At 30.4% G+C, this 14,737-nt stretch overlaps 3 protein-coding genes across 8 annotated transcripts; 1 reads left to right on the top strand and 2 right to left on the bottom strand.

Moving 5' to 3' along the window:
* The first annotated feature begins 2,535 nt into the window (after positions 1 to 2,535).
* LOC139098889 (zinc finger HIT domain-containing protein 2-like) lies at positions 2,536 to 4,092 on the top strand. The gene is made up of 4 exons (XM_070651267.1): positions 2,536 to 2,657; positions 2,715 to 2,826; positions 2,883 to 3,349; positions 3,573 to 4,092. The coding sequence occupies exons 1-4, from the start codon at positions 2,644 to 2,646 to the stop codon at positions 4,075 to 4,077; spliced, it is 1,098 nt and encodes a 365-aa protein (XP_070507368.1). The 5' UTR covers positions 2,536 to 2,643; the 3' UTR covers positions 4,078 to 4,092.
* Positions 4,093 to 5,738: 1,646 nt separating this feature from the next.
* On the bottom strand, positions 5,739 to 8,673 carry LOC139098980 (neutrophil collagenase-like). The gene is made up of 4 exons (XM_070651373.1): positions 8,553 to 8,673; positions 7,209 to 7,330; positions 6,799 to 7,148; positions 5,739 to 6,523 (listed from the first exon to the last, which is right to left on the bottom strand). Exons 1-4 carry the CDS (start codon positions 8,634 to 8,636, stop codon positions 6,255 to 6,257), a joined length of 825 nt encoding a protein of 274 aa, XP_070507474.1. The 5' UTR covers positions 8,637 to 8,673; the 3' UTR covers positions 5,739 to 6,254.
* A 1,792-nt stretch (positions 8,674 to 10,465) lies between these two features.
* Positions 10,466 to 14,199, bottom strand: LOC139098952 (neutrophil collagenase-like). Of its 6 annotated transcripts, none has more exons than XR_011545250.1 (5): positions 13,914 to 14,199; positions 12,267 to 12,627; positions 11,689 to 11,819; positions 11,278 to 11,624; positions 10,466 to 11,181 (listed from the first exon to the last, which is right to left on the bottom strand). XR_011545250.1 is itself a non-coding variant. In XM_070651341.1 (4 exons), the coding sequence occupies exons 1-4, from the start codon at positions 13,986 to 13,988 to the stop codon at positions 10,907 to 10,909; spliced, it is 861 nt and encodes a 286-aa protein (XP_070507442.1). In that variant the 5' UTR covers positions 13,989 to 14,193; the 3' UTR covers positions 10,466 to 10,906. The 6 variants fall into 6 exon arrangements, 2 of the variants coding, with proteins under 2 accessions (XP_070507442.1, XP_070507451.1); XR_011545252.1 differs by having other exon boundaries at positions 12,267 to 12,383; positions 13,881 to 14,195; XR_011545254.1 differs by having other exon boundaries at positions 12,267 to 12,383; positions 13,892 to 14,195.
* Between the last annotated feature and the right edge of the window lie 538 nt (positions 14,200 to 14,737).

Here is a 14,737-nt window from a genome sequence, read left to right as displayed (position 1 = left end):
GGTTAAACCACTGCCAAAGCCTTTATCAATGCCTCAGCACCTCGTACCTAAAGGAACCTACCCACAGGCACCTATCTGTGCTCTGATTGTAGCTCAAGTATGATTCGGTCCAAACTAGATTTGATACTACGACATTGATGTTAAATATTAAGACTCATATTTTAGAGTTATTACAAATTAACACAATTTACTATAATTTAACCTAATTGCAATTACAAAAATTGCGTTTCAAACATCAAAATATATAGAAACTCTTGTCTGACGTGTTGAATGTGATAATTTGACTTTTTTGTTGGTAGACATGTGATCATATAGACACATGATGTGTAATACAATTGATGTTGTGGCAAAACTCCTTATTTTTTTATATCTTGTGTCTTTTGCCCTAAAATGAACATTTTAATGCAGTCATCAACAAAAAGAAATTGAACGTGGGAATCTAAACCGCTATAAATTTCCATGAATGGGATCTCCACTTTTTCTTGCATTTAACAAAAAATCGTGCAGAAAAAATATAAAAATCTCATTGCTGACTTAAGTATCTTTCTCAGAAACTTTTTCCTTCCTTAAAGCAACTTGAGGCAAAATTCTTTTGTGTTTTAAAAAAAAAGCTTCAATAGGCACTCGAAAATCAAGTGAATTTTTTGTTGTGTGATAAGAGAAAAGTACGGATAACATTTATTGTATTTGTTACGAAAATTATATATACAATAAAATTGTTAATAGAGTTCTGAAAAATTGTTTATGAAATAAACACGAGTTTGTATATAAACACAATTCGCAATTGATAAGAAGCAGACAAATAAAATTGCGATAATAAACGATGGATGGATGAGAAAGCAGAGAAGAAATGACTCTGACTCAATTTTGATGATTGGTCATTCTGTATTACTTTATTTTGGTGCTTACATAAAAATGTGTCATAATATTATTGTCATTTTATCATACTGAACATTTGGCCTAAAATTAGGTTTTCATGCTAGGAGATAGAAATGTGAATCATAAAGAATAATTTGACTTAAATTTTACTGCATTTTTTGAACTTTTTTAAATTTTAACGGATTTTTTCAGATTTAAAATTCAACGGAAATTTCAGAACTAAATTCCAACGAGCTTCTCAAATTTAAATTCCAACGAACTTTTCAGTTTTAAATTTCAACGAACTTTTCAGATTTAAATTGTGCTATAAAAAAATTCAAATCCGAAATTAACCGTGCATTTCTCATCAAATTAATCACAACTTCCAAGATCATTCTAATTAACCTATAAAATTGTGTCTAATACAATGCAAAAAACTGATTGATAAGCACTTGCAAATATCTGTTTACATTTAAATTCAGCCTGTACTTTTAAGCGCAATGAGAAAAATTCACAGAAACATTAATTTATTCTCGTCCCTCTTTCCATAATTAGACTGAGATTTATTTAAAATGCTCTAGTGGATATGATGTAACGCCTTCATTTTCTATTTATATGAGATTGGTTTAATTATAGCCTGGAGATAATGAAGAGAAGAAAAAAAATGCTTCACATTGTCACCAACATCATATTCATCATCATCTGTTGTTTTGACCTGTTTGCTTACTGTATTAGCACAGTCGTAATTATTCGCATAGGACTTATCACATGCCATAAATAATTTAATTTTAATACAGAAAATCTCGACATCAGTGAGACAGAACAAAAAAAACACAGAAAATTACGGAATCGTGAGAATAAATTAACATTTGTCTGTGCCTGAAATTGCTTTTTTCTAATTGGAATTCATCGAAAAGTCACGTCGTCTTATTCGCACAATAGATCCAGTAATTCAACAACACTGTATTTTTAGATAAGAATTATGAAATTCTGTATTATCGAAATGTATTTAATTTGAATGAACTGGAACTTTACAGAACGACTGTGTGTACCCAATGAAAAGGAAAACAATGAAATACTAAATGAGTACTTGTTCTACTTATTTTTTATCATACGTGATTCTTTCTTGGATCTTTTAACACAAAAATTTCTATAATTAAAGACTCACCTTTGGTTTATTAAGCCATTTTCGTAACGAATCCATAGCTAATTTGAATATTTAATTAATTTAGGTATACACTTTTATGCTTATTTCTTCTTTTTTTCACTCTTTTTAAATTTTCTCAAGTTTTTCTTTGACTTTTTTTTTTAACTTGCAAAATTTAATTTTTTTTTCGTCACTTTAGTGCTTAAATTCACATTAAAATTATCACGATAACCACATATTCACTATTTGATATATTGTATGTGTTGCGAACATTTAATTAAACAGCAATTTCACGTTTGCTGTGCACAATTCACGATTTAAAATAAGTCTGATCGAATTTTAAAATAAAACTAAGAGAATCACAATGCAGGGCGTAGGATTTGCAGTTCGTGTAAAATGGGATTACTGGATCTTATTTATTTTGTGATTTGTTCCTCAATTCTTAACTTTTTTGGTACAGTCTACAATGATTCACAATGATTACTATGATATCATGCAAATAAATTAAATTCCTCAGCTTGTTATGGTCTATTCAGTTAGTATAAAAAATCTTGTTGCTAATATGGATTATCCGGCAGATGCTATAAAAAATATTTCTGTCCCCTTGATTTTATATTGTTTACAAATTTGCTATAAAAATGGAATGCGAACTGTAAGTCTCTAAAAAATAATAAATTCACTTTAATTAACAATCTTCTCATTATTTTAGCTGTAAAACTCGTGAATTTAAATACTCATGTCCACGATGTAACATCAAATACTGCTCATTAGACTGCTACAAGTCTGAAAATCACAGTCAATGTTCGGAAGCATTTTATAAGGTAAATAATTCTAATCGTTTAGATCCAAAAAAGCTTACTTCAATTTATACTTCCAGGAATGTGTAGTAAATGAGCTCAAAAATCGACCAGATGATCCAGAGGATAAGAAAAGAGTGATGGAAATGCTTCAAAGGATAGAAAATGAGGATGACGAGGAAGATTTTGAGGATATTGACTCTGACGACAGCTTTGAAGGCGATATAGGTGATCGTTTAGATGGAATTGACTTAAACAATGCAGACGCAATTTGGGAGAAGCTAACAAAAGATGAAAAGGAGGAATTTAAAAGTATTGTGTATAATGGAGAGATTGAAAAATTTGTTGAACCTGTTGATCCGTGGTGGAAGCAGAAATTAGATGTTAAGCCAGTCGTTGACATAGAAGAAAATGATAAGGAACTAAAGGAAATTATTGAAAAATGTCCAAAAGTTCTGGACAATATCAAAGACTTTTCAAAAATATCGACAAAGAAACCAGCACAATGCATAACATACAATATCGCAAATATTATAGGAACTTACTGGTAAGCATGTTCATATCTATACAAAATCCAAAATTCAAGATTCAGATTCTGAATTTCTTAAATTTCTTAAATGAATTTTTCGAATTTTCAAATTGTTTGAAATTTCAAATTTTTGAATTTTCAAATTTTACAATTTTTGAATTTTCAAAATTTAAAATTTTAAATTTTCAAAATATAAATTTTTTAAATTTTCATTAAGAAATAATATTTACTTTCATTTCAGTTACATCTATCGATTTTATAATGCCGATCATAATAGTTATGAGCTGGAAGCAACAAACAATTTCATCAGCATTTGTGATAATCTTAAAGCCAATGTCAATTTTGAGAGCATCACTATGGCTGTCGATTCTTTAATACTAAACTGTCATAATTCTAATTTGTTTGCTGATATTAATTCCAAAAATGCTTTAATTGAAGACATTCAAAATATATTTGATGGACCGACAGCAAATTCCAATCAATATCTATTGTCAGCACTTAGTGACACAATTAATCTCTTTGAGCATGCACGACTGAAGTATAAGCAAGTCAAATCAAGACGGAAATCTAATAAGAACTCAAATACATTTTCATCAGAATTTCCTGCAAATATTGAGAACAGCCAGAACTATCCAGAGTTAGTGAATTCAACACACTTTACTGGATGTGTTAAAAAATTAGAATTTTATTTATCATTTCTTAAATATTGTTATAATTCATCCGAATGGAAGCTTGAAATTGTATGATGTAAATGAATAAAAAATCTGATCCATAGAATAAGTTTGTGAATTCATTCAAAGCTTTTTGAATATTAACTGCATGAAATAAACAATGAAGTTGACACTGCAATTCTACATCGCTTTGTGGACGTCGAGACATAAGGATGTTCAATTTTAAGAATTTTATGACACTAAATGTCATTATGCAAATCATATGATCTCATCCTCAAAGTGTTATGGATTAATTTTTTTTAAATTTCTGGATATTAACGAACTCGTCCACAGAATACTTTCAAGCAGGACTAATACAATCACACAATATGAATTTTGAATGTGTTTGAGAGTATTATAAGATGTGAATGTGTATGAAAAGAGATCGAGAAACAGTTTGCGAGAGAATATCTCATCGGTTGTACGATGTGAAAAGAAGAAAATCTCGACAACATGTGATAAAGAAAACAATACATTTCCTCACAGGGCAAAGTGTTTTTCCTCTTACATTTCCATTCATACATGTGGTGGATATCAATACATGCGATCATATTTCGGTGAATCAAAATTTATTATAAAGAAGAAGAAAATCTTTATGCATTCACGAATATTGCTGAGTCGCAGTAGTAAAGGTAATACACGAAATTGTGAAATTCAAATTTCTCGATATTGATGATGTTAAAAATTATTCAAAAGTTTCAAACTCATGTTACAATGTGTATTATTGCTGATTAAAAGGAACCAATTTCTGTAGGAAAATGGATCTGAAATCAAAAAATTATTTTTTTTGCATGCTTTTGTCTATGTCGCGACACTCACTTACTTACTTCGCTGGCCGTACAGATCAAGTGTGATCCATGGCCTCTCTCAGTCGGCGCCTAAAGCTGGCTCTATCGCTGACTACCGCTAATCTCTTAACAAATGATTTTGCAAAGAAAAAATTTCGCCTAACGTAAACAAAATTTTTTTCGGGCAATGACTGTTTATTATGTCTGTCTCTCATTCGCACAATTATATATATATGCATGCATAAAGAATACCATAAAGTCAAGGTTGCGAAAGTGAAGGAGATTTTTGTTACCAAAAAACGTGTCAGTGATGATCGTTTCTGAGAATTTATTGATGCTGTCAATAAATGTCAATAAATGACCGATGAAGAGGAAATAGAAAATGTACTCCAACTTAAAATCGAGTATGCATCAACACTCATTTGTTGCTATGCAATCTTGATCTAGACTTGGCATAGCAACAGCGAATATATTTAAAGTAAGGAATAAGAAGACTTCGATGTTTGTTTAAACCTTCATTGATTAATTTGTTTATAACTAAATATGATTTGTAAATGAACATACATGCTATAGATACAAAATTGGTAATTATGAAAACAGTTCTTCGTTAACAAAATTCAAAATTCATTCAATGGTTTCTTTATGCATTTGGTAACATTTTCTTAATTTATTTTAAAAATTTATTTAATAGATTTTTCAATAATTGATTTAGCAATTTTTCAAATAAGTAAAGTAAAGCATATATTACATATACAATAATATTTCATTCGACCGGGGCAAGTCAATTTTTAACAAAATTGAGTTTTTAGCCAAGTCTTATTCAATTTTTTTAAGTTGAATTCAATTTTAAGAAATGAAATTTATAGGAATGTTTGTATGTTTATTAAATGCAACAAATCGACTTTTTAAACTAAAAACGTAACAAAATCTCGACCCAAAATCTTCTCATCTTAAATATAAATCAGTATCAAAAAATTTGAATTTTTTGTAAACACTAACACTATGAAAGAAAATTTGTAAAATTTACAAAAATTTGATTTGCAAAATTTTCTAATTTTAAATGAGTTTTGTTAGTACAGAAGCATTTTAAATGCTGTATTATATTCTAATCTAGCTAAAGCTCAAAAATAATGTATCTTTTTATATTTGTTTGAAAATTTTTGAATGTAATTTTACAATATTTTCAAATGTTATTGTTTACATTACTATACGAAAATACGTATGGTCGAGTGTACTTTGTATGAACACATCTATATATCTTGATCAGCAAATAACGTAGAAATTGTCGAAAATCCTTCCCCATTCCAGAGTAGTTGATCCATTTCTACGCCATCTGCTTTCGGACACTGCTTATTCCTTTCCCATTTTTTTTTATTTTTCACTTGCAATGTTCTTTGCCAAAATTTGCCAAAATTAGCAAAGATTTCATAAATAAATTAATAAAACAGTTGTAAGAATAGCATACAATTTCCAAGATGCATCACGTCCAATGGCACTGTTAGGCTTCACAGGTTTAATGGGTTTAATGTAGTCCCCAGTATCATCGCTTTCTACTGAAGTCTCTTTCCTTTTTGATTCATCTTGATTTCTGTATATTTCTTCTAATGTACGATTGTCAACGACAGGCAATTCAGGTTTAGGTTTAGAATAGCGATCATACATTATAGAGTTTGGATCACTCGAATCTTCTAAGCCTGTACAATTAAAATGAATAAAATTAAAGTTGTTGAATGGAGGGTTCAGAGTGTGGCCATTCGATTGTCAAAAAATTCGAATATTTCGAATTCAACTTATTTTAAAATAAAAATTTCCGTTACAAAGAAAAATAAAAGTAACGGTCAAAAAAAAAATTTGAATATTAACGAAAAAAAAATATTTTTTTGAAAAAAATTAACGGCTGTCTTTTGAAAGCCACACTCTGGGAGGTTTGGTCCACAAATCATCCTTATTTTAAATCAATCAAACTTACCTAAACTGTGTCCAATTTGATGTTGAATAACAGCAAAAAAGGAAACATTTTCAATGCAATTTGAATTGGGATCAAAGCACCACATGATTTTGCTGTCCAGATGGATGTCACCTCCAAGACCGGAACCAGGGGCAAAGCTGTGACCTATTATCCGATGACCAAATGTATAAGGATCAATTTCTGGATGGCTCCGATTGACAAACGAAACCAAAATATCAACAGGACCTTCTTTTACTTCTGTAAATTTGAAACCAGTTTCTTTTTCAAAAGTGTCAAAGCCTTTTCTTGTTATTTTAAGGATGTTTTCTATTTGCTGATCATCATATGACTTCATGCTTTCGGGATTTACCCTAGCGGGTTTAATGTTGTGATTACTTATCAGTAAATGTTGATATTTAAATATCACTTACCTATACGTAAGATCCTTGGTCGTCCATTTTTGTGCCATCGGAGCTCCTTTGCTGCTTATGCTGTCAGGATATTCATGAAGTATCTTTTCATTTATATAATCAAATTTAAGTACGATGTTTTCCTGTTTTAAAAATAAAAAGAGACATGTTAAAGTATGAGTCTGAGGGAGCATGAGAGCATTGTTATAGTAAGGAAGTTTAACATTGAGCAATTCAAAAGTATTTAGCAGAGTGTAGCCGTCTCAAATTCGAATTCTTGGACAATTGATTGTCGAAGAAATTCGAACTATTCGAACTCAACTTATTTTAAAATAAAAATTTACGTTATGAACAATAAGTAACAATCAAAAAAATTTGAATTTTATCGACAAAAATATTTTTTTTAAAAAAAATATTACAGTCGTTTTTGAGAAAGCCACACTCTGGTATTTACTACTGGTATTTAATACACGAAAGTAGAAAATTCTGAGAAATATGAATTTTTATTTTCATAGAAAATGATTCATTCTCAGGTGCATACACCTTTGTCATTTAACAAATATTCAATTTCGTTCAATTCCGAAAAATCTATTAAATTTGAGGAATTTTGTTCAAAGAATGGAAATGAGATCACTTAGACAAATTCCTGCACAATTAGCAATTTCGTTCTAATTTTCCTCGGAAAAAGGAATATTTCATAAATAAAATTGTAGTCTAGACAAAATTGAATTGAAGAGAATTTTCCAATTTTGAGAAAAATTATCGTGTCAAGTTCAAGATCACAGCATGTGTATAACATCTATAACAGTGAAGGTATAACATCTATATCAAATTCGCGGAACACCTTCTTATGTCTTGATCGAAACCGTGCATTTCATTTCCGGAAACGAATGTGCCGCGGTACATAGGATGCTCACTATGCTTCTATGTTTATCTATGTAGAATCAAAAGATTTCAATTGGCGTAAATATGTATGATTCATATTATTGAACCATATTATAAAAAGTTTCCTTTATTTTCAGTTCAACGTGCTGACCAGCATGACTTTTTCTGAATGTTCCGTACACGTAATTTTGGGATTTATGAGGCAATTGTTTAGTGATTGATTAAAATGTTATTATTCGTCACTTAATAAATATTTGAGGCAATCACTCAATTATAATGCATTTAATTACTGATTGTACCTATTATAAGCATATAAATCAATTCTTTTCTATTAAATTCACCAGCATGGATATCTTATATTTAATTTTAATTAAATAATATTTGAGATTTCCAAGGAATTCGATCGGAAGTCTAATTATTAGCTATAAATTATGTCATGCTGTCCACTTGAATCACTTATCACTACACAATTGTACTTGCCTGACTATTATTGATCAATGGTTTACCATCAGTTATAATTGTCAGAATGCTGAATAAAATTAAACTTCCAAATAATAATTTCATCTTCACTGATGTGATGCTAAAAGAAGACTGAATGACTTGCGCTTCAATCAAAACAGTTTAAAAGTAAAAAGAAAGAAAGACATAAAAAACAGCAAAATAGAATATTTTCTCACATGTTCTCTTATAGCCAGAGTAATCTATAAAAGTTGAAGCCGGCAATTTTTTCTTAAATGTGGGATACATGCAGACATTCCAAATATTTCTGATGTGTCCAGCACATTCGAATCAATATCTATTGTCAGTACTTACTGACATAATTAATCTAATTGAGCATGCACGTCTGAAGATACGTGTATACACAAATACACAAATATGAGCATAGTAATCTATTAATAGATCATCATTCTTACGGAGTTTTTCTCTTTTACGCATAATTTTTTCTCGCGTGGTCAGTCGGAAATGGATATGAAATGTCGGTAGACTAAACTCTCCTTTCTCTTTCCAAGGAGAAAAACAAAATTCAAAAATGCGATTCACCAATTGTGGAGATCATCAAGATTTCAATTTTTGTCTTACTAACACCTGATTATTACGATAGTCAGTGAGTTATTAGATCGAATGGATGATAACAAATAGCTTCAAATAATACGGATAACGCGACTAGCTCAAATTTGTATTTGCTTTTGTGAGAAAAAACAACTTCGGCTAACGTAAACAAAAATCATATCGAGCAATAACTTTATTTTATTATGATTCTCTTTCTTGAATTCCATGAATCACGTGCATGGAATTAGCTTTATTTAGCAGAAGGCCTTCTTCATTTGAGTCGCTCGGGAATATTCTGTATATAACAAATAGTCAATGAACAAACAAAAAACGAATTAAACGATAAGTACGATAAGTAAAGTAACGAGTAATGCAGAAGTAACACAATATTCGGTCTCACAAATCGAATATGTAGTAAAGATGAATGAATGAAAAAAGGAATGAATGAATGAATAAATTAAATCTACAAACTTTATTTTCTTTTTATTGCTTTTGTAAATACAAAATTTGTTGCATCATGGCAATCGGGCCAATTGCATTCTTATCACTATATTCAGAGTGTGGCCGTCTCAAACCCGAGTTTTTCGACATTAGAATGTCGAAAAAATCAAACATTTCGAACTTAACTTACTTTGAATTAAAAATTTCCGTTACGAAGAAAAGTAACGGTCAGAAAAAATTTGAATCTTAACGACAATTTTTTTTTTTTTTGAAAAATATTAACGATCGTTTTTGAGAACAGCCACACTCTGATTATATTCAAAAATTATTAATTAGAATATAGAATATATAATAATTTGTATACCACTTGGCGGTCATGAATTATTTGTGCCTTGAAAAAAATACCCTTCTTTTATAAAACCAAATATTCATGTGTCTTTTTAATGAACTTATTTAAGCATTTTGCAATTTGGCAAGAATGAATTAAACTAACTATAGCCATAACCAGAGTTGATAAACAGGCACCTGTCACAGGCAAAAATTGTACAATTTCGCATTATGTGTATGTTTTCTTACAAATCCACACAAATTATCAAGAAATTGTATGGGTTTTGCCTGTGACAGGTGCCTGTTTTGCAACTTTGGTCATAACACTCTGGGACTAAGTCAAAGTAATTATCAGAAACATGCAATAGATCTTAATTTTATTAATAAATGAACGACTACTTATTAATTATTCGGGTTTCTATAAAAGTAGGTAAATATAAACAAATCTTCCTTAGGGGCCGTTTACTTGTTACGTTCACTTTTTAGAGGAGAGTCTAGGATTTTGTAACAGCCTAAACAAACAAATTTTTTTTGCATTGCCATTTTGTAACGAGGGGGGAGGGGGGAGGGGGGTCTAGAAATTCGTTTTTTTGCGTAACGTAATAAGTGAACGCCCCCCAAACTTCGCCCCAAACAAAACTAACAGTATCAAATTTTTCTAATTTAGACATTGAACAATTTAGACAACACAAACAAATATTCTTGTAATGAAGGAATTGTTTCTTATGAGATTAAGTCTTTTTCATAGTATCAGTCCCGAGTTCCATGAAACCTAAAAAAACGTGGCGCAGTCTTCTTCATTTGTATCACTCGGGAGTATTAAATTATAAATAAAAATTGGAATTTTTGAAACTAAGGAAATGCTGAAACATTTGGACATTAAAATTTTTTACGAAAATTCGCTTAAATATTAAAAAATTGATTCCTGATTGCACTTGGCACTTGTTGATTGATTATGTGCGTGATGTTATCATATAAGTCGTTCTTATTCACCATGACTATCAGTGAATGTAAAGTTAATCAGTGCTAATCAGTGTTGAAGAAAGTACACAAACAGATGCAAGACTAACAATAATAACCATCAAACACAATCCACCATTGACAGTGTTTGACGAATCATCAATAAAATCACCAGTTCCTTCACCTTTATTGTAAACAGCATTCTCTTTTGACTTGTCGTGATTTCCGTCTATCTCATCTAATCCACGATAATCATCGTTAGACAATTGGGATTTAGGCTTGGAATAGCGATCATACATTACTGAATTCGAATCATTTGAATGTCCCAAACCTGTTAAATTAAAATAATTAAAAAGGAATCAAATTAAAGTTGTTGAATGGAGGGTTGATCCTCAAATCATCTTTATTTTAAATCAATCAGACTTACCCAAACTGTGTCCAATTTGATGTTGAATAACAGCAAAAAAGGAAACATTTTCAATGCAATTTGAATTGGGATCAAAACACCACATGATTTTGCTGTCCAGATGGATGTCACCTCCTATACCTGATCCAGGAGCAAAACTGTGTCCTGTAGTACGATTACCAAATGTATAAGGATCAAGTTCTGGATGGTTCCGATTGACAAACGAAATAGAAATATCAACAGGATCTTCTTTTACTTCTGTAAATTTGAAGGATGTTTTAAATTCCCAGGTCTTAAAAGCTTTTTTGTTATTTTGCGAATATTTTCTACTCTGCTGATCGAAATACTTCAAACTTTCATGATTTAATCTGGTGGAAAAAATGATGAAAAATGTTTTGTTTATCAGTAAATTCGTGTAAATATGAAACGTACCTATATGTAAGATCCTTTTTCAGCCATTTTTTACTAAATAATGAGTAGCGCTTGAAGCGTTTGTGGTTCTTATGAACACCACAATGAAGGTTTTCAATAAAATCTGTATTTTTTATGATATTTTTATCTTCCTGTTTTAAAAAATGAATAAAATAATGACAAATCATTAATTCTAGTTCCAGTCAGTAAAATAGATGTGTTCTAAAGTGATTAGTGTATTTTGCGTCTTTAAAGAACATATAAAGTTACTCTTAAATTTGTCAAATTTCAAAACAACACTGCATACAACTCTACTATGTACATATATCAGTGGTGGGCAACCTTTTATTTTTCACGGTGCAACCAGCTATTCAAATCATTAGAACAAGAACTGCACTAAGATGTTCGGCTAATGATAGTTCAACTATTGAGTGATTGCGCCACTCAGTAGATCTAAAGTAATTGTGGGATCAGATCCACTCATTTGTGGCGCGATTGGTTTTAGTCTACAAAGGGAGGTTTTGAGTAGCGTTTCAACTTTATATGATTCAATATAGGACAGGTGAAAAAGTTCCCCAGCTGAGTCTCGAACACATTACCGCTTAGTCGGTATCACATCCTATCGGCAAATGGTTCCAAAAAATCCACATTATTGTGACGCGGTTCACAGGTTGTTCAACACTTATTGTAGAGAGCAGGGTTGTTAAAAGCAGAATCTGGTGTGTTTTGAAAATATGTCACAGGTAAAAATGTGTGGATATGTGTGGAAAATGTGTGAATATCCACACATATCCACACATTTCCACACATATCCACACATTTTTCCCTGTCACACATGAAATATGTGACATATGTGTACACATTCTGTAAAACAGAATATGTTGTAACAACCCTGGTAGAGAGTTAAGCTTGTTTGTTGATGATGAAAGAAAAACATCACGAAACAAAAGATTTTCATTACTGTGAATATGATTCACCTTTTGAAAATATTAATCATCGATGCGCATAATATATTTTACTAAATGTGATTATTTAATATAAATTAAAAAGTAAGTTTCTTTTCTGTTCTATTATTATTTCGTTGTCGACATATTTTCTGTTCTGAGATAAAAAAATGTGTTAGCGCATTTTTGAAGAAAAAATGACGCTTATAACTTCATTTTGGTCGAATTGCTGGTTGGCGGATTGGTTAAGGCGCGAGATCTCAGCAACCAGACATCGTAGAGACCTCTGGTTTGAAGCATTAGCTCCGTACTATCGAATTATTGGCTTATCGATTGGTCTAGTAGCTTAAAATCATGATTAAATGCTTTAATTAATGTTTTGTTAGTTTTTCATACAAAAAAACACGTGTTTTTAGCCCTTAGAAATTTTTGAATTTTTTTCGACTGTTAATTTTCAAAAAATATTTGACCGTTATTTTGAAATAATTTTCAGTTCATTAACAAATGCTTGTCAGTTTGAATTTTGTTGTGCTAATTAAACTTTCGTTTGGCAAAAATACGCTCAAATCTCTCGATTTATAAAACACGATGACATTTCTTGACCATACTCAATATTTCTTGAATTTTTCTGCGCTGTAAAGAAGAGTTTGCTTTTTTCATTAAAACTGATCAACACAACGACAAAATATTTAATGACTTATCATAAGAGATCGTTCACTTATTAGGTAGGAGGGGGTATTCACGGGCTTTTTGCATGGACATTTTGTAACGAATGGAGAGTGGGGTGGTCTAGACTACGTTTTTTGGCGTTACGTAATAAGTAAACTGCCCCCAACTCGTAATTTATTACTAATCCATCAATATTTGATTAAATAACAGATTAAATGATTAGTCTAATGATTCAAAGATATCCACCAAAAAAGAACGATCACAGAACTCTAAACTTGATACATAATACGCAATATTATTTAATTTCTCTTAAATTCATGTAATTTATTAAATTTTGATACACGTTTCACAATATTTTATTCTTTTTTTGGGTATTAGAATAATTAAATTCCAGTTTGAAACCCGAGCCACACAACTGAAGTAGTCTGTTTTTCGCGACTATCATATTTACACCAAATTTTCAATTTTTTTTTTGAAGCCTTATGGACGCAGAAAAATAAGCGCGTTCTATTTACTGTCAATAAAAAATATTTATCGTAGCTTTAAAAGCTCCGTAGCAGAACCATCTTCATTTGTGTCACTCGGGAAGATAAATATCACTTGAATATCACTTTTCACTTCTAGAATGCTTACATGATTTTGTTTAAATGGCACAGCACCAATTTCAACTGTTAAGGCAAAAAGTAAAATTGCTCCTAATACTTTCATCTTTGTTCTATGGTTGATCAAATTCAACTAAACCAAATTTAATGTGAGATTCAAAAAAAAAAATAGTTCCGTGAAGGATGTCTGTTCTCTCAAAAATTGAGAAAGAAAATGAGCACAAATTTCTGTACAACACGTTCTTTGTATGTAGTTGTGCATGTAAATATTCGAGACTTATTTTTGATGTTATAAAAAAAATTTGTTATTCTGTAACGTGATAAAAGAAGAACGGCTAAGGAAACCTTTTGGAAACTTACGTGTTGATATTCAAAATCACAGATGTAACCGTTATTATAAGTATCACTTTTATCAATAGGTAGACATACAACTAATTTTTAAAATAAAAAGGAAAAAATTGAGTAAAAAGCTTAATGTTAAGCACTTCATTATTATATTTGTAAACACAAAGAAAACTCTTTACTTCACGAATATTTTCAGCTGATTCACATACCTTTTACTTATGGACGTATTTCCTCAAAGCCTTAATTTAATATTAAATAATTGATTTATGTAAAGCAACAGTAAATTTTAATGTTAATTATTGAACTTTATTGGTTATAATTCAATATATGATTTGTCAGTTCATATTTAAAATCATGAACTATTTGGCATGATCAAGACCGTTAGCATGCTTTTCATAACATTTTTTTGAATTCTGTCTGATCGATGCTATAAAAAAATCATTTCCTATCCCCTCGGTAGCTAAAAAAATTGTTTTTATTTTGCTGGATGTCAATAACACGTAGAGGTAC

The sequence above is a fragment of the Chironomus tepperi genome, unplaced genomic scaffold (genome assembly GCF_022539635.2).
Source record: "Chironomus tepperi strain 1889 unplaced genomic scaffold, CSIRO-AGI_Ctep_v1 contig_37, whole genome shotgun sequence".
Taxonomy (NCBI): domain Eukaryota; kingdom Metazoa; phylum Arthropoda; class Insecta; order Diptera; family Chironomidae; genus Chironomus; species Chironomus tepperi.
The sequence above is the reverse complement of the archived record's forward strand: the minus strand, read 5'-3'. Positions and strand labels throughout refer to the sequence as shown.

Coding starts and splice junctions, on each gene's coding strand:
- LOC139098889 (XM_070651267.1), top strand. Junction 2,827..2,882: donor GTTCGGAAGCATTTTATAAG/GTAAATAATTCT, acceptor TTATACTTCCAG/GAATGTGTAGTAAATGAGCT. Junction 3,350..3,572: donor AATATTATAGGAACTTACTG/GTAAGCATGTTC, acceptor CTTTCATTTCAG/TTACATCTATCGATTTTATA.
- LOC139098980 (XM_070651373.1), bottom strand. CDS start 8,636: ATGAAATTATTATTTGGAAGTTTAATTTTATTCAGCATTCTGACAATT. Junction 7,331..8,552: donor CATTGATCAATAATAGTCAG/GCAAGTACAATT, acceptor TTTTTAAAACAG/GAAAACATCGTACTTAAATT. Junction 6,524..6,798: donor TCAAATTGGACACAGTTTAG/GTAAGTTTGATT, acceptor TTAATTGTACAG/GCTTAGAAGATTCGAGTGAT.
- LOC139098952 (XM_070651341.1), bottom strand. CDS start 13,988: ATGAAAGTATTAGGAGCAATTTTACTTTTTGCCTTAACAGTTGAAATT. Junction 11,625..11,688: donor AAAAAGGATCTTACATATAG/GTACGTTTCATA, acceptor TTTTTCCACCAG/ATTAAATCATGAAAGTTTGA. Junction 11,182..11,277: donor TCAAATTGGACACAGTTTGG/GTAAGTCTGATT, acceptor TTAATTTAACAG/GTTTGGGACATTCAAATGAT.